The sequence below is a fragment of the Muntiacus reevesi genome, chromosome 22 (genome assembly GCF_963930625.1).
Source record: "Muntiacus reevesi chromosome 22, mMunRee1.1, whole genome shotgun sequence".
Classification (NCBI taxonomy): Eukaryota; Metazoa; Chordata; class Mammalia; order Artiodactyla; family Cervidae; genus Muntiacus; species Muntiacus reevesi.
The window spans coordinates 31,980,235-32,008,003 of NC_089270.1; the positions used below are offsets into that span (position 1 = coordinate 31,980,235).

At 34.1% G+C, this 27,769-nt stretch overlaps 1 protein-coding gene across 1 annotated transcript in view; it reads left to right on the plus strand.

Moving 5' to 3' along the window:
* Positions 1-27,769, plus strand: part of UBA6 (ubiquitin like modifier activating enzyme 6) — an 81,966-nt gene that overhangs the window by 34,622 nt on the left and 19,575 nt on the right. The window contains exons 8-20 of the mRNA XM_065914662.1: positions 1,001-1,123; positions 3,528-3,651; positions 9,270-9,373; positions 10,595-10,657; positions 11,258-11,334; positions 11,803-11,869; positions 14,673-14,816; positions 16,086-16,153; positions 16,876-16,954; positions 18,041-18,121; positions 22,768-22,845; positions 24,175-24,356; positions 25,956-26,061. Of these exons, the coding sequence (XP_065770734.1) occupies positions 1,001-1,123; positions 3,528-3,651; positions 9,270-9,373; positions 10,595-10,657; positions 11,258-11,334; positions 11,803-11,869; positions 14,673-14,816; positions 16,086-16,153; positions 16,876-16,954; positions 18,041-18,121; positions 22,768-22,845; positions 24,175-24,356; positions 25,956-26,061 (1,296 nt within the window). The remainder of the gene's footprint in view (positions 1-1,000; positions 1,124-3,527; positions 3,652-9,269; positions 9,374-10,594; positions 10,658-11,257; positions 11,335-11,802; positions 11,870-14,672; positions 14,817-16,085; positions 16,154-16,875; positions 16,955-18,040; positions 18,122-22,767; positions 22,846-24,174; positions 24,357-25,955; positions 26,062-27,769) is intronic.

Consider the following 27,769-nt stretch of genomic DNA (forward strand, 5'->3'; position numbering starts at 1 on the left):
AGTTTTATAAACTAAATATACTAGTTTATAAACTAAAATCTTTGTGTGATTGATAACATTTATTCATACTTTAAAGTTGTTTTGCAAAGAAAGAAATTGTTCTTGAGTTTGCAAACTTAAAAAAAAAAGTTTCTAACTTTCTTCTGTTTTATGTCTCATAAAGAATGCTGTAAATACCTATTTCAATAGTAAAGGCAGTGCATGATCACATAGAAGGTAATCTGTTAACCATTTTACGACTTTATTTGATAGGGAGTATAAGTCATTTTAATGAGCTACATTCTTATGCCCAAATATGAATAGGCTAGTTTTTCTTGGAAAAATATCAGTTTATACAGTATCATGTGTGTTACAGATTAATAATTTTTCTTCAGTATCTAAAAATAACTAAGCACAAGAACAATTTCTTTATATTTTTTTAGAACAGAGAGTGTGTGTGTATATATAGATAGATAGATACAGAGAATAAAAATCACTTTCAAGAACACATTTATGACTGTGTTTAACAATTTGATTTTTACCTTTCCTGACTTCGATGTGCTCTGTTCCTCAGTCCCTTTTCTGCTGACTCAGTCTTAGCTTTTAGCTCTCGTTTGTTTTCCTCTAACTCTACCACTTTTGGTGAATGGACACTCCATTCTGCTTTTCTAAAATGAAAAACAAAAATTCACTGCTAGACCATTAAACCAAGGTATCTCTTTCTTACATTCTGTGCTTGATTTTTAGGATAAAGCAAGAGTTTTTGTTATTTAAAAATTACAGAATGTCCAATGATGTGCTGATGTTGCTTCTAGTTTTGTGACACCAATATCCAGTCCTAAATACCTGAACTCTTGATTCTGAAACCAGTTTACAAATAATTTATCATATTTGTGATCACTTTATATCTCAAAGAATATGCTTAATTATAAATAAAATTGTCACCAGGGGTCCAAAGATAGTTGTTTTTTTTTTCCTTATATAAATGTATTAATCTTGAACTTGTTTTTTCATTTCACAGTTCATCAGTGCAGATGTACATGGCATTTGGTCACGTTTGTTTTGTGATTTTGGTGATGAATTTGAAGTTTTAGATACAACAGGAGAAGAACCAAAAGAAATTTTCATTTCAAATATAACGCAAGTATGATTATATATGTGTATTATTGTTTATGATTGATTTTTAAGTTGATGTTTTAAAAAGGTAATATTAGCAAAATATTGTAGTACACAGTCTTTTTTATTTGATTAAAATTGAAGTTGGAATATTAAGAAAGTATTCTGGTTTCCATCTAACATTTAATAATTGGTACATCAGCATTCGCTGATGTCATTAATTTTAATTTTGTTCTATGTCATGTTCCTATGGGACATTAATTGTGAGTCAGTGTTTACTGAACAATTTATTGTATCAAGTCATAGATGAATTACGTGTGCCATAATTCACTTGGCCCAACACTTTTGACTCCAAGAAGATGGACACTTAAGTCATCACAGACAAAAGCTTTTCTAATTTGACATATTTCTAAAACATTATTTGGAGGAGGAAGAAACCTTAAGAGTTAATTAACCATCAAATCAAAAGATGTGAGTTTTCTGTGTTCTCTTAATGTCATGCAAGCTTAATTTTTTTATTACCTAAAAGAATTGGAGAAAATATCATGATCCACTTTTACTACTGTTTCCTTTTAGCCTGAATCACTCACTTTATTTGCACTCTTTATAAAATCAATTTACATTAAAGCTCAAAAGAAGCCAAGTACAAAAGAATGAAAATATACTTTGAATAGTATTTGTGCTTCTGTCTTTATACTTTATTTTTAAACCCAGTGTTAATGTTGTCGTTCTTACCACTTTTTAAGGCAAATTCATTAAAAAGTTATTTTTTGTATCCGTTTGTTTACAGAATGGTTTGTTGTTCAGCCTTTTACCTGCTCTAGTTATTGTTAGTTTGTCCCTGAGAATATTATAGAGTTAGAATAAGCTCCAAGGAATCTTGTATTGCACTGATATTTTCTTTTATTAAACAGTGCAGGAAATATGGAAGTTAGCCATAAAAAATCAGAAAAATATACTATAGTCCTCATTTAACTTATCTGCAAGTCATTTCTCCTTCTTAAGGTCCTTATGAATTCTGTTATTCTTGAGATGTTATTAATAGTAAACCCACACTACATTAATTTTTGTACATGTTTGTGGTCTTTTTTATTTTTTAATGTTTGTGGTCTTAATTGTATTTCTCAAATCATTAAACAGCAAGAGAATTTTTAGAGTCTATACAATTATGAAAGAGACAATAATACTTCCATTAGGTTTTATGTAAGTTAAATCATTATCACCTTATTTAAGCAATGGTTGGATTATATGCAGTTAGGAAATTTACAGGTGTCTGCTGTATCTCATGCACCCTCTTAGATAAGATAAGCTAATTTCTTCTATTTTTACCTGATATTCAGGGCTATGTACTATTTCTTTGATTTAAAGTGTTGCAGCTTTACACTGTTAATACCACTTTCCTAGCGTTAAATTTCCATCCTTCATTCTTAATATTTCTTTGATTTTCAAAGTTAGACTCATCTTTTATGTTCACAGTCTTTCATGTTGTTGTTATTGTTGTGCAGTAAGTAAGTCATGTCTGACTCTTCATGACCCCATAGCACACCAGGCCTCCCTGTCCTTCAGTATTACCCAGAGTTTGCTGAAGTTCACATCCTTTGAATCAGTTATACTGTCCAACCATCTCATCCTCTGCTGCCCTCAATCTTTCTTAACCTCAGGGTCTTTTCCATTGAGTTGGCTTTTTGTCTCAAGTAGCCAAAGTACCGGAGCTTCAACTTCAGCATCAGTCCTTCTGATGAGTATTCAGGGTTGATTTCCTTTATGACTGACTGGTTTGATCTCCTCAGTGTCCAAGGAACTCTAAAGAGTCTTCTGTAGCACCACAATTTGAAAATATCAATTCTTCGGTGCTCAGCCTTCTCTGTGGTTCACCTCTCACATCTGCACATGTGAGACCATAGTTTTGATTGTACAGCCCTTTGTTACCAAAGTGATGTCTTTGATTTTGAATATACTGTCTAGGTTTGTCACTGCTTTCCTTCTAAGAAACCAGTGTCTTCTAATTTCATAACTGCAGTCACCATTCACAGTGATTTTGGAGCCCAAGAAGAATCTGTCACTGCTTCTACTTTTCCCCCTTCTATTTGCCATGAAGTGATGAGTCTTTCATAAATGACTTTAGAACTTGAATTCAGTTGCTTTGAGTATGTTTTGTAAATCACAGAAATCCTTGAATTTGTGAAATATTTGAACTGCTTGTGATACCTATTTCTGCTCAACATAGAAATCGTAAACATTCATGATAAAATGATATGGTTGTCACTGTTTTGTGACAGTTCTTTAAATATTTGTGTTTACAATGGAAGGAGAAGAATGGCTTGCAATTTTGGTTGTTTTGAGAATTTTATGATAACATGGTCCTTTTTATGTGAGATTTGGAATTTGTATAAAAAAGGACTTTGTGAACTTGTTTTTACTCTTATTTCTAGGCTAATCCTGGCATTGTCACTTGCCTTGAAAATCATCCTCACAAACTTGAAACAGGACAGTTCGTAACATTTCGAGAAATTAATGGAATGACAGGCTTAAATGGATCCACACAACAAATAACTGGTAAGTTTATGTTTATTCATTTGTTTATACTTATTCATTATTCATTGCATTTATAGTCCAGACACTGTACTTTTTGAGAATACACCATCAACTCAAAAGGGGTGATCCAGTTCTTCACCTCAAGACATTCAATCCAACTTGTTGTTGTTTAGTCGCTCAGTCGTGTCTGACTCTTTGCAACCCCATGAACTGCAGCACGCTAGGCTTTCCTGTCCTTTATCATCTCTTTGAGCTTGCTCAAACTTATGTCTATTGAGTCGGTGATGCCATCTGGTCCTCTGTCGACCCCTTCTCTACCTGCCTTCAATCTGTCCCAGCATCAGGGTCTTTTCTAATGAGTCAGTGCTTCACATCAGGTGGCCAAGTACTGGAGCTTCAGCTTCAACATCAGTTCTTCCAATGAATATTCAAGGTTGATTTCCTTTTGGATTGACTCGTTTGATCTTGCAGTCCAAGGGACTCTTCAGAGTCTTGTGCGACACAACAATTCAAAAGCCTCAATTCTTTGGCGTTCAGCTTTCTTTATAGTCCAACTCTCACATGCACACATGACTACTGGAAAAAACCTAGCTTTGACTATATGGACCTTAGTCACAAAGTAATGTCTCTGCTTTTTAGCGTGCTGTCTAGGTCTGTCATAACTTTTCTTCCAAGGAGCAAGCGTCTTTTAATTTCATGGCTGCAGTCACCATCTGCAGTGATTTTGGAGCCCAAGAAAACAAAGTCTGTCACTATTTCCATTGTTTCCCCATCTCTTTGCCATAAAGTAATGGGACTGGATGCCATGATCTTAGTTTTTTGTATGTTGAGTTATTTTTCTTAAATTATTTATTTTAATTGGAAGATAATTAGTTTACAGTATTGTGATGACTTTGCCATACATCGACATGAATCAGCCACAGGTAGACATCCACAGGTGCACATGTACCCCTCATCCCAAACCCCCCACCCCATCCCTCTGGGTTGTCCCAGAGCACCAGCTTTGAGTGCCCTGCTTCATGCGTCAAACTTGCACTGGTCCTCTATTTTACGTATGGTAATATACATGTTTCAGTGCTATTCTCTCAAATCTTCCCACCCTCACCTTCTCCCACAGAGTCCAAAAGTCTGTTTTTTATATCTATGTCTCGTTTACTGCCTTGTATATAAGATTGTTATTACTGTCTTTTTAAATTCCATGTATATGCGTTAACATACAGCATTCGTGTTTCTCTTCCTGACTTACTTCACTCTGTATAATAGGCTCCAGTTTCATCCACCTCATTAGAACTGATTCAGATGCATTCCTTTTTATGGCTGTGTAGTATTTCATTGTGTATGTATACCACAACTTCGTTATCCATTCGTCTGCCGGTGGACATTTAGGGAATGTTGAGTTTTAAGCCAGCTTTTTCTCCTTCCTTTTTCACCTTCATCAAGAGGCTCGTTAATTCCTCTTCGCTCTCTGCCATAAGGGTGATGTCATCTGCACATCTGAGGTTATTGATATTTCTCCCGGCAATCTTGATTCCAGCTTGTGCTTCATCCAACCCAGCATTTCACGCGATGTAGTCTGCATATAAGTTAAATAAGCAGGGTGACGACATACAGCCTTGATGTACTCCTTCCCCAGTTTGTAACCAGTTCTGTTGTTCCATGTCCGGTTCTATCTGTTGCTTCTTGACCTGCATACAGATTTCTCAGGAGGCAGGTTAGGTGGTCTTATATTCCCATCTCTTTAAGAAATTTCCACAGTTTATTGTGATCCACGCAAAGTAAGGAGATACTAACATTCGGCAGTGGTGTTACAGAGAAAAGGCATTCTGGGAACTCTAACCTTAGCAAGGATCCCTGCCCAGTTTTGGTGTAGCAGCAGTAGGGTTGGGGTGTCTGGATTATAACTGGCTGCATTGGCTTAGGAAGGTGGTGATGAGAGTATTCTGTGCATAAGCAAACAATAAGAAACAGGACAGAATTCAAGGAACTTAAAGATACAGCAGCTCTACAGTGGGAGTTGAGATAGCAACAGACATACTGTTACCTCATGGTAGATAAGTGAAGATTCTGACACCTTATTTATTCACACTTTAGGGAGTACAAAAAAGAGCAAATTTTGGAGGGAAGATGAGTACAGTCTAGGCTGTTTAGGTGAGGTGACAGTGAAGTATTCACGTGAAGATACTTTTTTGTTCAGTGACTTGGAAAAAAGGGATGAATGGAATGTTAACTGCAGGCAGATTTGTGGACTTATTGGCAGGAAACTGAAGGAGTCTGTTTTGTTAGTAGACTGAGGTGAAATCATGACCCAAAGGAGAGATAAGGTGCCAAGGCCAGAGATCTGAAGAGAGTAAACAGTTTTAAAAATTGAAAAGTTACCAGGTTTCATTTAAGGCCATTTGAAATGAAGAGAATACATTTATGGCATCATTAGTCTTCATAGTTTATGATTTTCCTCCAGCCATGTGTAAAAGAGTTAAAGACATTGCTTTACAATGTGTGACTCACAGACAGCATGTTTATACCTGTTCAGCTGAGAGTCACTCAGTTTTATCTTTAGGGCATCTGAACATGTAATTATGTGATTAGTGTATAGACTAGTGGTAAACTGATTACCTCTTTTTTCTTTTAATGACTACAAAAATGAATCCTTAGGAGAGAAAAAAAATCAGTGCCTGTAAGAGCTCTTTATAGCAAAACAATTTTGGATCTATTTTTAAGAAGCTTTGGTAATAAATCTGTTGTATTTTGTTTCCAAGACTGTATTTAAATATGTAAAATACAGGTTCAGATCATTGATATTACAAATTTTGTGTCTATTTTTGCATAAATTGACTCATTTACTTAAGAGTATCCTTTTTTGTCTTGGGATCCGTTCAGTGGTGGACTCTGGTGATGGATCCAAATCTTGGGGCTATATTTATGAAAGGAGAAGCCACTGGATATCAAGAAATGAAAATAAAGAAAACTCACATTTTGCATGAAAAATTCTTTGAGCAGAGAAAGAATATTTAACTAGAGTAGCAATTGATAAGTCTTTTTGTCCCCTGATATTTATTGATACCTTACTGCTTTAAAGTAATTTTCCTATTACTTTAAAACCATTTTTAAATGACTAAAATAGTATATGCTTATTCTTGATATAAATTGCCAACATCTGCTGGATCATCGAAAAAGCAAGAGAGTTACAGAAAAACAGCTACTTCTGCTTTATTGACTATGCCAAAGCCTTTGACTGTGTGGATCACAATAAACTGTGGAAAATTCTTCAAGAGATGGGAATACCAGACCACCTGACCTGCCTCTTGAGAAACCTGTATGCAGGTCAGGAAGCAACAGTTAGAACTGGACACGGAACAACAAACTGGTTCCAAATAGGAAAAGGAGTATATTAAGGCTGTATATTGTCACCCTGCATATATAACTTATATGCAGTTACATGCATCATGAGAAACGCTGGGCTAGAGCACAAGCTGGAATCAAGACTGCCGGGAGAAATATCAGTAACCTCAGATATGCAGATGATACCACCCTTATGGCAGAAAGTAGAACTAAAGAGCCTCTTGATGAAAGTGAAAGAGGAGAGTGGAAAAGTTGGCTTAAAGCTCAACATTCAGAAAACTAAGATCATGGAATTTGATCCCATCACTTCATGGCAAATAGATGAGAAAACAATGGAAACAGTGGCTGACTTTTATTTTTCTGGGCTCCAAAATCACTGCAGATGGTGACTACAGCCATGAAATTAAAAGACACTTACTCCTTGGGAGGAAAGTTATGACCAACCTAGACAGCATATTAAAAAGCAGAGACATTACTTTGCCAACAATGGTCCGTCTAGTCGAGGCTATGGTTTTTCCAGTAGTCGTGTATGGATGTGACAGTTGGACTATAAAGAAAATTGAGTGCTGAAGAATTGCTGCTTTTGAAGTGTGATGTTGAAGAAGACTCTTGAGAGTCCCTTGGACTGCAAGCAGATCCAACCAGTCCATCCTAAAGGAGATCAGTCCTGGGTGTTCACTGGAAGGACTGATGTTGAAGCTGAAACTCCAATACTTTGGCCACCTGATGCAAAGAACTGACTCATTTGAAAAGACCCTGATGCTGGGAAAGATTGAGGGCAGGAGGAGAAGGGGACGACAGAGGATGAGATGGTTGGATGGCATCACTGACTCAGTGGACATGGATTTGGGTAAACTGTGGGAGTTGGTGATGGGCAGGGAGGTCTGGCATGCTGCGGTTCATGGGGTTGCAAAGAGTTGGACATGACTGAGCAACTGAACTGAACTGATTCTTGATATATATGTATATATGTTTAAATAGAGTTAAAAATGAGTACTGTTTCAGACCTCTACCCTCTACTCCAGAATTAACGGCAACTAGAGTTGAGTGTTTACTCTTCTGGTCTTTTCTGTCTAGTTGATATGTAAGGCTTGTTTATTTAATTCAATTTTTTGAATAAGCAAATCATTCAAAAAAATTAGAAGGCAAATGTTTACAATGAAATCTTTACTGCCCACCTTTGGCTACCTCTCGTTCTTACCTGTTCATTCTTCTTAGTTTATTGGATGCCCTTCCAGGCTTTTCTTAGGCATTTTTACATGCAAGGTAGCATCTTATGAATAGAAACCCTTTGTGTTTCCATTAAACTAAACATCTCGATGGTCTTTTCACATCATTAATGTAAAATAGTCTCCTCCTCTCCCCTTGATGTCTCATAGTATTTCATGGTCTCTTGAATATGGTATAGTATAATTTTGACTTACATTTTATATACTATGAATGAGATTAAGTATCTTTTCTTAAGTTTTAGAGCTGTTTCATTTTCCTTTAATGTGAGTCATCTATCCTTTACCCATTTTCTTAATTTGTATTATTGATCATTTTCCCCCAAACTCCTCATATATGTGGCATATTTGCTAATATAAGGGTTGGTTTTTTTTTTAATGAATCACAAAAATTTTTTTGTAATGTGGCATTTGACTTTGTTTGTGATGGCTTTTACTGTGTGTATATGATGTCAAAGTTTTCCATTTTTTCTTGGATGCTTTTGAGTCATAATTAGAAATGCCTTCCTTACTGCAAAGTTTTAAAGAAATTTTTATTCCATGCTCATATCTAATAATTTTTTTTTTGACATTTAAAACTTCTATCCATTTGGAGTACTTTCCCACCTGACTTTTTTCCCCAAAAAATTTTTGAGTGATCTTTTCTTTACTGGTTTGTGGTACCACCTTAATTGTGTCTTTTGCGAGTCTGTTACTGAATAATAAATCTGTCTGCCTTCTACTCATGAGCCAGTATCACAGTTGTATTATTATCAACTATGTATATAACACATACCAGTATATTAATTATTGAAGCTTCATGAAGTATTTTAATATCTAATAATAAGCACCTCTCATTCCTTTTTTTCCTTCCAAGTTTTCTTGGGTATTTTTATGTTTAAGTCCTTATGTTCGTATTGGAAAGATAATCTGTCTAGCTTCCACCTACCCACCCACCCCCCGAAATAGAAAAAATTTACACTGAAATTTTCTTAATTTTGTAAATTAGGAAAAATTAACATCTTTTTTATCATAAACTTTGAAATTAAATACTCATATTAGTAGATAATGGTTTTCTTTTTTCCCTTCTTTTAGTGGTATCACCATTTTCTTTTAGCATTGGTGATACTACAGAACTGGAACCTTATTTACATGGAGGCATAGCTATTCAAGTTAAGACTACTAAAACATTCTCCTTTGTAAGTACTTTTTTTTTCTTAAATATATTTCTTTACAGAAGAGTGGCAGGAGAGAAAAAAACAATAAAATTACTCGTTGAAGAGATTTTGTTTTTTAATTTGTACCCACTTTGAGGAAAATGAAATCAATGGAAATAAACTGACTTTAACAAAAAAAATTTAGAGAGTTGATCATACTTCTTATAATTACTTCCTAAGACAGAAGATGAAACTAATATGTATTTGAAAAATTTAACAAGCATTGATTCAGTATGTGTTTTATTTTATTATTCAGTTACATTTTTAAAGCAAAAGGAATATTTCTTTATCATATTTGTTATTTCAGGGTTTTTAGATTTTAATTTTTTTGGATTTCAAGAAGTTGTATGTTAGATATGTTAAATAATTCCTATAAACTGGCATTGAAAGGAAATGTATGTATCTGTTTAAAGAGAATGTAGAGGCTCCTTTTATCAGGAAATTAAGGAGCCTCTTGCTGCTTAAATCCTTAGATCATTTTTCATAAGTAATCTAATATATCTTTTTTCTTGAAAGTTCTCAAGGTTTTGACTTGACTAACTTCTTTTCCAGAACAAATATTAACTGAAGTCCTCCACAAGGTTTTGTTTAGCCCAGAATTAAAGCAAAACAGCAGATTAAAATACTGCGTCTTGTCAAATCTGCTCCAGCATTGCTTCCTCTTGCTATTGTCCCTAGTTTTTAATTATGCTTCAATTTATGCCTCAATAAATTTAAGATTGGGTTTGGTAGATTTTTTTTCAGAGGGGGTGGTTTATTGTCTTGTTTGTTGAGTTTTTTGGCCTCCGTGTGTTCTTTGCTCCACACAAAAAATTTTAGCTGGGTATTTATTCAATTCTTGTCAGGTATAACAAGTCCTAAAACTTGGTATCAGAAAAAATATGGTAGCTCTTCGATTAAGATAATAGATTTTTTTGAGTACACACACACATGTTTAAGTTTCCCCAAATTTATTATGTGGAGCAGGTTGTCCAGTTGCATTTAACATTAAAAATATAAAGTGAGATAATAAGAAAAGGAGTAACCAGGGAATGGTAGCTACTTTACATTTCAGTTAAAACGTGTTAGCCCAGCCTTACTTATCTCAGACCTTTTAGAAGGAGTCATTGCTTTTAGTGCTCTGTCATTTATCAAGTAGTCACTTGCTTGCTCTGAAGTAACAGTGGATTTTTTTCTATTGTTTGTTTTGTTTTTTTCTGTTAGGAATCATTAGAGATGCAACTAAAACATCCAAAGTACCTTATTGCGGATTTTAGCAAACCTGAGGTAAACAAACACTGTTTGTTTGAGAGAGGCAGTGCAGTGGGGGTTGGGAATGATAAGCAATTATAAATTTAAAACAGACCAATTATATATATGTATATATAAATATATATAGTGCAACTCTATAGTGCGACTGTATGTAGAGAGAGCAACTATATATATATATTTGTAATATCTGTGTGTATATGTCAGACCATTAGATTCTTTAAAAATAAAGGTTATATTCATGTAGCAAGCTGACTCCTGGATTAATTATAATAACAGTTTTCGAATTTATAAATATTGGTAAGGAAAGAAAAAAGAATTCTCGTACCAACATTTTCTTTCCTTTGTTTGGTTGATTCTACTTTGTTTCATACGGATAACCTAATGAAAACTAGTCATACAGCCTGGGATTAAAACTTGGATCTGTTACTTAAATATAGCTTGAAGTCAAGTCCTTTAACTTCTCAAGCCTCAGCTTCCTCATCTGTTAAATGAAGATAACAATAATAAGCTAATTTGTTTATTGATTAAGTTATGTCTTAAAAGTGTTAGCACAGTGCCTGACACATATTATACACTCAATTTTAAATACTGACCAATTTTTAATGTTATCAATAGGCACCTTTAGAGATTCACTCAGCCATGCTTGCCTTGGACCAGTTTCAGGAGACCTATAGTCGCAAGCCAAATATTGGGTAATGTTTTTTCTTTGAAACAACCTTTTTTCTTATTGTAATACTACTAGATACACCAAATTGTGTAAACACTTCTGAACCAACCTATTTTTCTCGTAGAAGTGGAAAGATCAATTTATAAAAATGGAGTTATACTAAATAAAATTTTTCCTATTTTGAAGTCTTCAAAAGCTAAAACTTAAAAATATCTGAGAATTATTAAATTATAAATCCATTACATAATTTTTTCCTTCTACGTATTGTTGCAAAAAGTTTTTGCTTTGTACATTTAAAACTAAATTCTTACTTATAAACTGTTCTTAAGTGAGCATGATTTTGAAGGAATGTATTTATAAACCAGCTGTCTTTAAAGTGAGTAAACATTTCGTGTTACATGGTTGGCAAAATTCCAGTTTTTTTAACATATTTCTTAAATTTCAATTAGTTATTGAGAAAATTGACATTAAGGTGCTTTATTTTGAATTCTAGATGCCAACAAGATTCAGAAGAGTTGTTGAAACTAGCAGCATCTATAAGTGAAACCTTGGAAGAGAAGGTGAATATTCAGTTTGGGTGTCAAAAATTGTATAACATAAAAATTTTCTATAAATGTTCTTTTAGCCTTCAAATTCCAGTTTTGCTACTTATTGACTCTGTGACAGTAGGCAAGTTACTTGACATTATTCAACCCGAGTTTTTCAAACCTTTGCCTCTTTATTAATTAGATTGTTTTCTTCTTATTGATTGAGTTCTTTATATATAGAAATCAGTTTTTTATCAGATACATGTTTTATAGATATTCTCTTCCAGTCTGTGGGTTGTCTTTTCATGTTATTACAATGTCTTTCAGAGAACAGAAGTTTTTTATTTTGATAAAGTTTAATTCATCAGTTTTTTTCTTTTTTATGGTTTGTGCCTTTTTTAAGCCAAAATCACAAAGCTTTTCTCCTTTATTTTCTTCTAGATGATTTATTGTGTCGTGAGTTTATATTTATATACCTTGCATAGTGTAGATCATATACATCATTATACATTTTGAATTCATTATGTACAGTTTTGTACATTTATGAATTAATCTTTTTCTACCTTGTCAGGCATAGAACTAAGTTAATTTTTTTGTATCAGAATATCCAGTAATTCTAGCCTATTTATTGAAAAGACAGTTTTTTTCTTCATTGTTTTTTTGGCTTCTTTGTCAGCAATTCATAGGCCACATATGTGTATGGCTCTTTCTGAACTCAGTATTGTCTTCCATTGGTTGTTTCTGCCTTTCTACTAGTACCATCCTTTCTAGATTACAGTAGCTTTAAAATAAGACTTAAATCACATGTGCCCTCTGGTGCATTTCTCAGAAAGCAAGTGAAAGTGTTAGTCACTCTGTCATGTCCAACTCTGCAACTCCGTGTAATGTAGCCTGTCTGATTTCTCAGTCCATGGATTCTTCAGGCAAGAATAATGGAGTGGGTAGCCATTCACTTCTCCAGGGGATCTTCCCGACTCAGGGATCGAACCCAGGCCTCCTGCATCTACAGATCTGAACCACCAGGGAAGCATTTCTCAGAAGGAGCTTAGAACTAACAGTTCAGTTCAGTTCAGTTCAGTCGCTCAGTAGCGTCCGACTCTTTGCGATCCCATGAATCGCAGCACGCCAGGCCTCCCTGTCCATCACCAACTCCCGGAATTTACTCAAACTCATGCCCATCGAGTTGGTGATGCCATCCAGCCATCTCATCCTCTGTCGTCCCCTTCTCCTCCCACCTCCAGTCCCTCCCAGCATCAGGGTCTTTTCCAATGAGTCAACTCTTCACATGAGGTGGCCAAAGTATTGGAGTTTCAGCTTCAGTGTCTGTCCTTCCAGTGAACACTCAGGACTTACCTCCTTTAGGATGGACTGGTTGGATCTCCTTGCAGTCTGAGGGACTCTCAAGAGTCTTCTCCAACACCACAGTTCAAAAGCATCAATTCTTCAGTGCTCAGCTTTCTTCACAGTCCAACTCTCACATCCATACGTGACTACTGGAAAAACCATAGCCTTGACCAGCCGGACCTTTGTTGGCAAAGTAATGTCTCTGCTTTTTAATAAGCTGTGTAGGTTGGTCATAACTTTCCAAGGAGTAAGCATCTTTTAATTTCATGGCTGCAATCACCATCTGCAGTGATTTTGGAGTATTCCCCCCTAAATACACAAATACTGTTACTTCACATAGAATTTCAAGAGATTAATTGATCCCTGCTTGAATCTTAAAAGATTACAGTTACTGATATTGAAAAAACAGGAAGAGAAAGAGAACCCAGAGCTCATGCAGAGATCTTTGTGACAAATAAGAAATTGTGCTAAAATAATAGCTCCAAAATCCAGTTCTCCATTTTTTCCTTAAAAATATTAATAAATTATATTTTGAAAAACATCATCTTTCAATATGATAATGAGAACTTTGTGATGAGTGGCCCTTATATTAGTATGTAAAAGTGCTATTACTCTCTTGATGTTTTCGCTAAACTGCCTTTTCCTTTAAGATTTTCTCTTTTTTTAGAATTATGTTTATTTATTCATTTTTGACTGTGCTGGGTCGTCTTTGCTGTGTGGGTTTTTCTCTAGTTACAGCAAGTGGGGGCTACTCTGTGGTTGCAGTATGCAGGCTTCTCATCTTTGTGGCTTCTCTGGTTGCAGAGCACGGACTGTCTAGGGCACATAGGCTTTAGTAGCTATAACACGTGGGTTGAGTAGTTGCAGCTCCCAGGCTCTCTAGAGTACAGGCTCAATAGCTGTGATAAATGGGCTTAGTTGCTTATGTAAACCGCCTTTTCTAACAATACATTGCCTCATTTCTTACTGTTTTACTTTTCGTTTATCACTTAACGCAAAATGATAGCTCCTTATCCTTTCTTATCCTTGGATCATTTCATTTTTATTTATCTGGTTCAAGGTTTTACCATGTTTTTCATTAAAATGTGTCTTTAAAAATTCTGGCTGATTAACATCACAGAACTGTTCTCTAACAAGAACTATAAGTGATAATCTAGTTAATTGATAGTCTAGTTGATTCTAGACTATCTAGATTTCTAGACTATAATTGATAATCTAGTTAATTCTAAGTTGTTCCCTAGTGTAACAGGGAGAGTCAAAAAGCAAAAATGCATGGGTACTGGTCAAGAAAAATACCGCTTAAGTTAACTGACATGCAGTTGGATCTTTTGTTATGAGATTGGGACTTTTTTTAGGATTTAAAAACTATTTGGGGAATTGAGTAGCTCTTTGAAAAGTTAAACTGTAGTTATTCTCACATCAAGTCATTGTAGTTTTGAGTGTACCATACAAATACTACAAAGATTATTTTCTTTTGTGACTTGTGTTTCAGCCTGAAGTAAATTATGACATCGTGCATTGGCTTTCTTGGACTGCCCAAGGCTTTTTACCCCCACTTGCTGCAGCCGTAGGAGGTGTTGCCAGCCAAGAAGTACTGAAAGCTGTAACAGGAAAGTTTTCTCCTCTGTGCCAATGGGTTAGTTCTCTATTTTAATATCTTTTATACTTAAGGCTGAATTAGTTACCCATATAATGAATGTCTAAGTTATAACATAGTATTGATCAATATAAAAGCAAAAATGTATTTTTCACACATGAATTGGGTGTGATGTGCCACCAAAATTTAATTCTGTAATAGAAACTGATAAGATCATTTGTTGAAGATATTGGGACTTAACCCAGAGTTGCATTCTAGGATGTAATTTCTCTCATTTGTGAGAGTGAGGAAATGAATTTTCTATCCTTATATTTGGTTTCCACTACTGTTAGCTTAGCAGTCATGCACTTTCAGGACTCTTGAACTGTTCCGTGGAGTTACATTGGCATCATGAATCTTCAGCTTCCCTAGCATCTAAGTATAAATTTCTGAAGGTAGAAAGCATAGGAGTGATAAAAGTTTGAGAACTGTATAGGGTAAAAGCATCACAAGATGGAAAACCCTTGGTTTCTGTTACCAGAAAGAATAACTGGCAACAGTATATCAATGGACACTCTTCAGGCCCTTTAGGTTTTGAAAAACTTTGAACATATTGTTTTTAAAAGTTTTAAATTTAGTTTTAATAATTAAAATTTGTAAATTTATAATTTAAATTTGACAAATGCTATTAAGTAATGCTATTTTGCTGGTGAATTATTTGGTTTAACACAGTACAAATTCAGTGGTAAGAGTGGTTTAGGTATAATTTTGTTAACAGCATAGGGAATGTAAATTGTGTTATTAATGTAGTCTGTCTTTAAATAAGTAATCATTTATTTGTGTTCATGATCACATTCAAATTTAGCCATATAAGTTACTTAAAATGAAAATTGGAGTGAGATTGAGTGATTTTTTTCATTAACTTAAACTAATTCTGTTTGATGTTATTTTAGATGCTGAGATTGTGGCTCCATAGACCACTTCCTCTTAGTATGTGTAGTAATTATAAGCGAATACAATATACCCGAGTTCGAAAATAATATAGGATAGATACTTTCCTATCAAAGTAATCAAATTATTTATTCAAATGTAGTTGAAATTGAACGATGCTTCCTGAATTTTTATGTAGTTACAGAAAATAGATTTGGAGGTGAAATTTCCTTTTGTTTAAGATTAAGATATATCATCTGTAAGATGGCTAAAATGACCTGAATCAAATATTATCTTTTTATAATTCCTCCAGATTTAACCATACTACAGAAGAGAATTACTTTTTCTAGCAGTTTAGTTTTCTACATAGTAAGCTGTGTTTTTATATTCTACTTTAAGTTATACATTGAAGCAGCAGATCTTGTCGAATCCTTCAGCAAACCTGAACGAGAAGAATTTCTCCCACGGTAATACTGACATTTTTTTGCTTTTTCCTTAGTTGTATATTTATAATCAGCACCAAAATTAAAGAATTTTTGTATAAACATGCATTTGTTTTAGGTGTATTTTCTCCTAATTCACTCACTTCTGCAGTCTTTTCTCCTCTGCATGTATAAATTGTGTCATAGTAATGCAGTATCTCTTAGACATTTTATTAATATTGAATATGAAGTTTTAAATTGTGTATCATGAGAGTGGTTAAATTTCAAAACACCATTCTGATTTCAGATGAAAACAGTTGGTACCTGCATCTTTTATTTATGTCAGTCAGTCTTCACTTATTTGGGTCACAGATCTCTTTGAGAATCTGATCAAAGCTTATAAATTCTTTCTCCAAAAAATACATGTATCCCAAAGTTCTGCTTTCAATTTAAGTGGGTTAACAGCTTCAAAGCCCATTCATAGTCTTCTCTATGAACCTTTGTAAAATCTCTGCCTTAAAAATGTTTTTCTAGATAAACTAAAGTCACCTTCATTCAAGTCATTTAGATTTATATTAGTCAAATGGAATAAAGAAAAACCTGATTTCTTTATGAGGTTTTTTCACTTTTTCAAATAAAATTAATTATCTGTTTGGAAGAAGAGTATTCTACTTAAAGTAAAACATTAAATTGATACCAGCAGTAATGAAACTAATCTTAATTTTTTTATGCCTTTCTGTTTTCTTGGTTTGTGTTGTTTTCTCCAGAGGAGATAGATATGATGCCTTACGAGCCTGCATTGGAGACACGTTATGTCAGAAGCTACAAAATTTGAATATCTTTTTAGTAAGTGGGAGTAATGATGAGAATAAATAGTACAGTCAAACTGCTATAGTGCTTCAAATTGATTTGTTAAAGGAGTACCATTTCTAAATAATACAGAAGATATTCAGGAAATGTGTAAAACAGGAATTTATAAACTGTGGCTTGCAGGCCAAATCCATCCTACTGCCTGTTTTTATAAAGTCTCATGAGAACACAGCTAAGACCATGTATTCATATGTTGCCTATGGCTTCTTTATAGTTTAATAGTGGCAGTTGTGTCATTGTGACAAAGACCACATGGCCTACAAAGCTGAAAACACTCAGTCTGGCCCTTTATAGAAAGAGTTTGCCAACCCATCACCGAAAGAATTAATACATGTAAAACTAAAGTATAATAGTTTTGAACATGAAATGATTTTCTAGAAATACATTACAAATTGTGGGGGGTTGGAGATTCTCTGTTTTTTCTTGTCAAATGTAAAAGTTTGTAGGTAGATCTTTCTTAAGTGTCTTAGTGTATTGGGCAGGGAAGCTCCTTAGTAGCATAAAACTTCTTCTCCTGCCATAACTGTTATAATCGGTCCTGAAAATACTGCTGATTTTTAATATTCCTTTTTTAAGTAACATTTTGAAAATCAGTTATTGCTGAGCTTTTACTTACATGTAGAACTATTGTTAGTTTTTATTTAAAAGGCTTAGAATAGTTATATTCATCAAATGAATTTAGAAAATTCTCTGCAAACAAGTAATCTTTTTCATTAGAATGTTACACTCTTTCATGCTGGCTATTTCCATCTTATATAAAAAAATGAGTTCAATCTTTGGCTTTTGTTTGGAATATTAAAATGTCTTCTGTTTAAAAGAATTATAAATACTATGCTTTTCCTTCTATGATTTATACATTTTTTTCCTTAGCTGAGACATTCATGATACCATGAACCATTAAATATTTTAGAATAAAATAATTAAAAAATTATTTTTAATATTCACAGTATTTTTAAAAGTATGTTATTATAACAGCATTTGAAGAAAACTAAGATGAAATTGCTCTTTAGTAAGTAGAAGTTTTAATATTATTTAATCTAATAAATTTTTTCTTCTCCACAGGTAGGATGTGGAGCCATAGGCTGTGAAATGTTAAAAAATTTTGCTTTGCTTGGTGTTGGCACAGGCAAAGAGAAGGGAATGGTAAGATATAAATCCTTGAGACTTAAAAGGTTATATTTCTCTGGCTGCCCATTTTTGAATCATATTTGACTGCCTGGATCCAAAGCATTGATTTTTGAGGGTAGGGCATTAGGCTACAAATTGGATGAATCTACCCTGACCATTTTTCACAATTCATGTAACTTTGTGGCAAATTACTTGAGTTTTCTGCTCCTCACTTTCTTTCTTAATTTACTGTGAAACTGTTATTGTACTACTTGCCTCATAATTATGAAGATCAAATATGAATGGGCTTTTCAAATAAAAAAGCACATTAATATTGTTATTTCATTAGATACTACTTCTTATTAAATAAATATTTAAGATGAGAGAAGTTAACATTAGAAAGTTGCAGAGTACTCAGATATTGTTTCAATTGGTGATCAAAAGAAGAATGAAAATATAAACATTGGTATACAATATAAATTAAGATGATAAATGTGAGTTAATTGGAAAACCATGTCATATATTTAAATAAAAATATATTTCATTGATGCTGCTTGCCTTTAAGATGTAGTAGTACTTGCAGTAGTGATGTCATAGATTTACCGTGATGCTTAATAGTAACTAAAGGACTAAAATTTATGGAATAGTTCATGTTTTATAGTTTACTAAGCTTGCTGTTACAGTCATAGGCAGATCTACAGTTATATTATTCTTGCTATTTCAGTTCAGTCGCTCAGTCATGTCCGAATCTTTGCAACCCCATGGACTACAGCCTGCCAGGCTTCTCTGTCCATCACCAACCCCCAGAGCTGAATCAAACTCATGTCCATCAAGTCGGTGATGCCATCCAACCATCTCATCCTCTGTCATCCGTTTCTCCTCCCACCTTCAAACTTTCCCAGCATCTGGGTCTTTGCAAATGAGTCAGTCTTCGCATTAGGTGGCCAAAGTATTGGGAGTTTCGGCTCCAGCATCAGTCCTTCCAATGAATATTCCAATGAATAATGATTTCCTTTAGTATGGACTGGTTGGATCTCCTTCCAGTCCAAAGGACTCTCAAGAGTCTTCTCCAGCTCCACAGTTCAAAAGCATCAATCCTTCTGCACTCAGCTTTCCTTATAGTCCATCCATACATGACTACAGGAAAAACCATAGCCTTGACTTAGACGGATCTTTGTTGACAAAGTAATGTCTCTGCTTTTTAATATGCTGTCTAGGTTGGTCATAACTTTCCTTCAAGCATCTTTTAATTTCATGGCTGTAGTCACCATCTGCAGTGATTTTGGAACCCAAAAAAATTAAGTCTGTCACTGTTTCCATTGTTTCCCCATCTATTTGCCATGAAGTGATGGAACCGGATCCCATGATTTTAGTTTTCTGAATGTTGAGTTTTAAGCCAACTTTTTCACTCTCCTCTTTCACTTTTATCAAGAGGCTCTTTAGTTCTTCCCTTTCTGCCATGAGGGTGGTGTCATCTGTGTATCTGAGGTTACTGATGTTTCTCCTGGCATTCTTGAGTCCAGCTTATATCTCGTCCAGCCCAGCGTTTCTCGTGATACACTCTGCATATAAGTTAAACAAGCAGGTGACAGTATACAGTCTTGATATACTACTTTCTTGATTTGAAACCAGCCTGTTGTTCCATGTCCAATTCTAACTGTTGCTTCTTGATCTGCATACAGATTTCTCAGGAGGCAGGTCAGGTGGTCTGGTATGCCCATCTCTTTAAGATTTTTCCACAGTTTGTTGTGATCCACACAGCGTTCTTGCTCAACATTTCCTAAATTGTTTTCCACAAACCACTATTAGTTCTGCTGACTTTTAAAATATTTCTAAAAAAGAAAAGAAAATTCTTTGTTTGCTTAAGTTTGAATAACACCTACTTTACTCCTTAGAAATTCATAATACATATCAGCATATAAAAAGTCAGGAAAAGACCTGTAGTAAATAAACCAACTTACTTCAAGTAACAAAACAAGTTTTAAAGGGGCAGTCTTGAACCTACTGCAAATACTCTAAATTATTCTTTCTATATAAATTGTTCTTTTACAAAATATTTACGTGTGTATCCAAACTTAACTAGAAGGAAGTAAAGAGAAATCCTGTGGTTCCAGGAACCAAGAGGGAAATTAGTCACTGAACTAAAAGCTGTGGTAATTCAAAAGTGTTCTAGTACATTAACTATTAATAGAAAGGGAAGTCATTTGTGAGAAATTGCAACTCAGCATGCACCATGCTGGTGTATGGGTCCAAAATTTTATCATATAAAAATTTCAAGCAGATAAAAGAATATAACAAATTTGGGGCTATTGAAACCTCTAGATTAAACAAGGGCAAAACTGCATTATGGTGATAGACACGCTGAGCGTACATAGGACTATACAGCAAAATCAACATCCATTCAAGACAATCCACAATGGAAAATGACAAATCTCTAGAAAAAGGTACCACCTGAAAAGTGAAAGTCACACTCAGTCATGTCCTACTCTGTGACCCATGGACTATATAGTCTGTGGAATTCTCCAGGGCAGAATACTGAGTGGGTGGCCTTCCCTTCTCCAGAGGATCTTCCAAACCCAGGGTTCAAACCCAGGTCTCCTGCATTGCAGGCGGATTCTTTACCAGCTGAGCCACTAGGGAGGCCCACCACCTGAAAGAATCAGCCAGTGAAAATGGAAGAATTAGCTCTCCAAGAAATACAGATAATAGAAGTGCTACAGATAGTATAACAGACAGACTGTAAAGTTAAAAATGACCAAAGACATAGAAGGAGTAATGAAAACATAAGGGGGGGAAGGCAGTTTTTACCAAAGCCAAGGAAGAATTTCTGTATAGTCAGTGAACTTAAAATTCAAATGTAGCTGAAGTGAGAACTGATGACTAAGAGGTAAATACCTAGAATGTATTGTAGAGAGAGTCTTCTTCCTTTTTAATGAAAGGATACATTTGCATAGTCTAACATAAATGTAAAATTTCTAGAGAGAGTAAAGATAAGGCAAAAGTAAGGATAATGACAGAAGTTTCCAGAATTGAAGAGACAAGTGTGTTCCGATTAAGAAGCTAAATTAATCCCAAACAGATCAAATGCAGAAATGGAAACGATTACAAAAAATGATTACTTGGTAGACTTCTTAACCAGCAATAAATACACACCTGAAGATAAGGAAGCATGTCTTCATAGTACAAGTGATTATCAACCTGAATTTCTATACCCAACTAAATTATCTTTTGATAGAAATAAAGTTAACGGACAAGTAAAATGATGAAAGATTATTGCTAGCTAGTTCTCAGTGAATGAACTAACTATGGGATTAATTCAGGCAGTGTGTGAAGCAGGGGTAAATAGAGGCATTTGACAACAGTCTTAGGTTTAGATAAGCATTGATTTTTAAAACCTTTAATTAAAGTGTTGACATTTTGGAATGAGATGATTAAAAATAAGTAAAATGTTCCTTGATATCACAGAAAATAGAGGGGAGAGTTCAGATATCCTCCATTGTTCTAGAGGAAATGGAGAGTTTCATTTTAGATCTTAAGTCACATGTACATGTTAAAATTTTGAATATCATTGCATAAAAACAGAGATTTAACTTCCATACCAGTTTGTGAGGGGTTAAAGTAGGGTTCAGGTCAAGAATACTTGATCAATTCAGTAGAAAACAAACAAACAAACAAAAAACTGATGGTGGATTAAAAAGTGGGGTTGGGGGAAATGGCAGAAAAAGGCTATTAACCAGTAATCACAGTAATTAGAATTATTATATATATAATTATTAACTATGGTTAAGCTTTCTGTTAAAAGACATTTTCTGTGCTTTTTTCCTCCTGTTTCAAGGAAACACCTAACACATAATAACATAGAACTATTGAAAGCAAAAATCTGTGTATATCAGAGAAATAGTAGCTAAAAGAAAATGTGTTTGTGAATACCAGTAAACATCTAACAGCTGGAACACACTCTGAAAAGTACTGCCTCTAGTGAAATCTACAAATACTAGCTTAAGTGACAAATGCATTATGACTACTTTTTAAATTGTCTTCGCTCTGTTTACTTTCATCTTGCATCCTTTAAAATGGAGGTATGCAAATATTTTCTTAACCAGACTGTAACTGTTCCAGGTTTGTGGATGTTAAGTCTGTCATAGCTACTGAACTCTGCCATTGCAGTATAAATACAGCGATAACCAATACTTAAACAAATGGTGTGACAGTGTTCCAGTAAAAATTATTTACAAAAACAGCCACCTGCACTGTAGTTTGTATACCTCTGCTTTAGCAAGAATTCCTTTCAAATTGAAACATGTAAGTGTTCTTTTCAATCAAGATTGAGAATAAGCATGTATAGAAAAAAGAGCTGACTCTTCTATGACTAACCCATTACGTGTTTCTAAAATGTGATAGTGATATTTAGCCTCTATTTTGTTATGAAGGAAAAAGTTGTTTTGATCAGGATCTGCGATTGGTTTCAGCTATTTTGTTTGACATATTCTTATGCTAAATATCATCTTTAAATGTAAGTATAAAAACAGTAGTATTGGTAACCAGTTTTGAGTATTTTTTATTATAACTTTCACTAGCCAAAATGATTTATAACTTGTGGATGTTAGTCATTCAGAGGAAAGCGAAGTCAATTTAAACTTATCTCTTATGTAATTTCAGGCTTTTTTTTTCTTTGATATTAGGTTACAGTAACAGATCCTGACTTGATAGAAAAATCCAACTTGAATAGACAGTTCCTATTTCGTCCTCATCACATACAGGTGTGTTGTTACACTGATTCAAATTTAAATCCTCTATTGTGTTAAATAGAAAAATAGAAAATGGTGCTTGAACAAGCATAGTATCTATTTTATTAGAATCTCTCAAATTATCAAATAATGATAATGACATAGGGAAAATACATAATTTTATTTTAATATAAAAATTATTTTTGTGTTGATTCTGGATGTTAAAATCTGAGTTGTGAATCATGGGCAATATTTTTGTCATTTTATAATTAAGATGTATCATGTATTTAACTTTAGAAACATCTAAGGATATAAAAACAGGGTCCCTAATTTGAAGTTTTTTATAGGTGACAGATTTGACAGTCTTTTTTTTTTAAGTTTTCTTATAAAACAGATAAACTTTGAGAATTTTTTGCTCTTTTGATCTTGTTTGATTGTTTAACAGTCCATTTTGATTATAAACCAATGCTTATTTTCTGTCTTTTTTATAGAGGTCAAAATATTTGTCAGGAAAAGAAACTGTCAAGTAACTTTGCTCTGACTTTAGAAATGTTTTTTCACTTTATTGTTTTACAACTCATTGAGAATCTTAGTAAATAAGCTTAGAAATATCATAAACAGAAAGGTAGAGCATACTTTCATATAGTTGTATAAGTGGCATAGTTAACCAAATGGCGCACCTATCCAAATATAAAGAACTAAGTAACAGGGTCTTTAATGAACTAAAATTTATGTCATGATATTCACTCACTGAACTTTGTGCATTTTACTTATAGAAGAACTATTAAGGCCTGTTTGCTTTAAACTTCTAATGTTTACAGTTTGTATGTAACATTTGAAATAATAACCTGTGATTTTAAAAATGATCATTAAACCTTTAAGAAAAGAATGTGTAATCTTTTTATAAAACTGAAACAAATAATTTCTTAAATATATCCATCCAGAAATGGTAAATTTTTTTGAAAGATTTTAGTTCCAAAATGTTGAATTACCATACCTTTGAGCTCATTTTCTGCAGAACTTAACGTTTCTGATATTTTGCTGAATGTGTTCTCAACTTTTTGTAGGCACTTAACCAATTCATACCTCATTAATAGAGAAAAATGTTCGTTTAATTGGACTCGTAACTAATATTTTAAGAATTCTAAAGCACATAACTATAAAATATAGGTTGTTTATATTTTTCATAATGTGTGAATTATTAATTCTAATATGGAGTATTAAATGTAGCATGACCACAACGAATATAATTTTCACAAACTAAAAATGACAGTCAATCTCATTACATTATTCTTCATATGTAAATTGTATATGTATTTTTCCTGTTAACATTTATTTCCTCTGTTTTTATATGTTGTTTAGAAGCCAAAAAGCTATACTGCTGCTGATGCAACCCTGAAAATAAATCCTCAGTTAAAGATAGATGCACATTTGAACAAAGTATGTTCAGCCACTGAGGCAATTTACAATGATGAGTTCTATACTAAGCAGGATATAATTATTACAGCATTAGATAATGTGGAAGCCAGGAGATATGTAGACAGGTATGTTCTTAAAATTCAGGTTCATAGAAATTGTCTTTGTTTTGTTTTTACTTCATTTTTTATACCCATTTATTCAACAATTATTAAATTTTCTGATTATTCTATACATTCCTATGATAGTTCTTGAACCCAAAACTTCTGATGATTTTCACTATAGATAGGGTAAAATTTTAAGTCTTTAAAATAACCTAAATTTTTTTCATAGACTATCTGCCACCTGTCCATGACTCCACCTTAATTTGCTATTTTTCCCTGACTTTCCTTATTCTAGCTACACTTTCTTTCTTTCAATTCTTACAGGGGAACATCTAACACATTTCACCTCAAGGACTTGCACATACTCTCCTTCAATCTCAAGAAATTGTGTTTATATTCTGAAACTCAACCCCAAATCTACCTACTCACTCTTCACTTCCTTTAGTTTTTTTCCCCTCATCCTTTTAGTTTCAGCCTGAGTGTCTTTATTGAAACAGACTTTCTGTAACCCCTAAATTCTAAATTAGATCCTTCTCTGATAATCTTTCACAGTACTGTTTTCTTCCTTCATAGCACTTATTTTTATTGATGTGCATATTTATTTAATGTTTGTTTCCTCACTAAATCATTTATTCAGTTATTTATTTTCCCATCACACTATCTTCAGTGCCCAATACATGATGTCATTCAGTAAATATTTATTAAATAAGTAGATGAATAAATGACTGTGATATATACACCTTATATAATCTTTCTTACATGTTTATATGACTCTTTAATGTTAGAGTGCTAGAGCAGATTTATTAGCAGGAATATTTACCAGTTGAGAGTATAGTGGAAAGTTTGTAATCTTGACCAGCAAAAAACAAAAAGAAACTTTAAGAAATGCAAGTATACAGAATATAGGTATTATAACTCTTTAGAAAGAAGGTTTGGGATAAAGAAAATGTTGAAAAGATATAGTAAGGTGCGTTTGTGCTATCGCTTCATTTGTGTCCCAACTCTTTGCGACGCTACAGACTGTAGCCTGCCAGGCTCCTCTGTCTGGGATTTTCCAGGCAAGAGTACCGGAGTGGGTTACCATGCCCTTCTCTAGGGGATCTTCCTGACCCAGGGATAGAACCTTTGGCTTCTGCATTGCAGGCAGATTCTTTACCACTGAGCCACCAGGGAAGCCCATAGTAAGGTAGATATATAGAGAGAGTTTTATATATATATATATATAGTTATAGAGAGAGAGTCAAAAAATAGAGAAAATGACCAAAGAAGAAATAGAAAGCAAGAGAAGAAAGAGTAATACAGTAATTAAGAGTTAACCCAGAAGAAAAAAAATAAGAGCACAATTTTGTAGGCATTTTAGGACAAGATAAATACAATATATCTTCTTCTTAAACTACTAAATTTTGATAATGGAAGGTAGAGGCAAAAGTTGCTACACTGAGCAACAATGTTTATGGGAGGAAGCGGATGGAAATAATAAGTGGGTTTTTGGTGGTAATGTATCTGTTTCCTAAAATATTGTATCCAAGAAGTGATCCGTGTGTATAATGGTCAGTAAACATTGGTAGAATGTCCACTGCTTAACTAACTTCTGTGTTTGTTACCTACCTTCTTTACGCATAGCCGATGCTTAGCAAATCTGCGGCCCCTCTTAGATTCTGGGACGATGGGCACCAAGGGACACACTGAAGTCATTGTACCTCATTTAACCGAATCCTACAATAGTCATGTAAGCAAACCAGATTTTCTAAGTAAATGTCTCTTTATGTCTCATCACTTTTCTGTCTCATAATTTGTTTCTTTTTATCAGTCAGCACATTTGGTTAAGCATCCCTAATCTGTTCTGATTTTGATCTGCCAATGATGTTTGTGCATATATGTGTAGACATTTTTAAAAATGTAGTTAAACTTACTTTCTTGTTGTTATTTTATTTGCTAAGCCATGTCTGTCTCTATTACTTACCCCATGGACTGTAGCCCACCAGTCTCCTCTGTCCGTGGGATTTCCCAGGCAAGAATACTGGAGTGAGTTGCCATTTCCTACTGCAGGTGATCTTCCTGGCCCAGGGATTGAACCTGTGTCTCCTGCATTGGGAGACGGGTTCTTTACCACTGAGCCACCTGGAAGCCCTAAATGTATTTTTTTTAATAATCAGAATTTTGTTTCTGGTCTTTCTAGAATATTATTCTTATGAGTTTACTGTTTCTTATTGCTGCTTGATTAGTTTCTAACAACCTTAGTGACCCACCCAAAATCTTACTGAAGACTCAGTTTCTCCATATGAGGAACCAAGTCATTATACTGTATATTTTATATAAATGATATAGATGTAACTTTTTTTTTAACCTCTACAAGTGATATTGAGATACTACTAAATTTAAAAATCACTAGTCTAGGAAATAATTGTGGGCTTTAAAAAGAATTTTAAAAAGGTCAGCCCTATTTGTAATTGAAAGACTATTATTTTTAAGCATCAACATTCCCTTTATTTAATGGGTACAATGTGGTTTATTAAAATTTTTAAATTTTAATAAAATTTGTTTTCCCCTCTCTTAAAATCAGAAGTTTATATGGTAAAGACATGAATAGAGACAAAGTTGATAAGTTTGATTCGAAGTAAATTAGATGGAGAAAATCATGATATGCCAGGGTCATTCTGGAAGAGTTTCAAAATAGGGGATGTTGCAGATTTCTGAAAGTCCTGATTCTCTCACACTACCACATCTTTCCCAAACCACCTCCTGTATTTATAGACTGTGACTTCATATTCAGGAAAACTAGAATTAAATGTTCCTTCTGACTTTCCTGTTGACTTATAAAATATTTCGTGGTATTTTATAGATCAGCAAAGTAAAATACAAAACTCTAAGTAAGGACTTCCCTGGTGGTCCAGTGGTTAACAGCCTATCTGCCAGGGCAGGGAACATGGGTTTGATCTCTGGTCTGGGAAGATTCCACATGCCATGGGGCATGAGAGCCTGTGTGCCACAACTACTGAGCCCGTTCTCTAGAGCCCACAAGCCACAGCTACTGAACCTGTACTCTGCCACTACTGAAGCCCGTGTGCCCTAGAGCCTGTGCTATGCAACAAGAGAAGCCTCCTCAGTGAGAAGCCTGCACAGAGCAACTAGAGAGTGGCCTCGTCCTGCTACAAATAGAAAAAGCCTGCATGCTGGACCCAGCACAGCCATGAAATAAAAAATTAAAGAAAAAATAATCAGCACAAATCTTTACAATTAAAAAAAAATTCTCTAAGTAAAAAGAGACAAAGTGAGTTGTTTAGATTGGGTTAGCCAATAAGACTAAACGTACAAAAGTACCCTGTAATAAATGTGGATTTCTTCATTTTCACAAGACACAACAAAGACATCTGTCATTTATTTAATACATGCTTTCTGTAAGAGACCATACCAAGCATCAAGAGTACATGATTCCT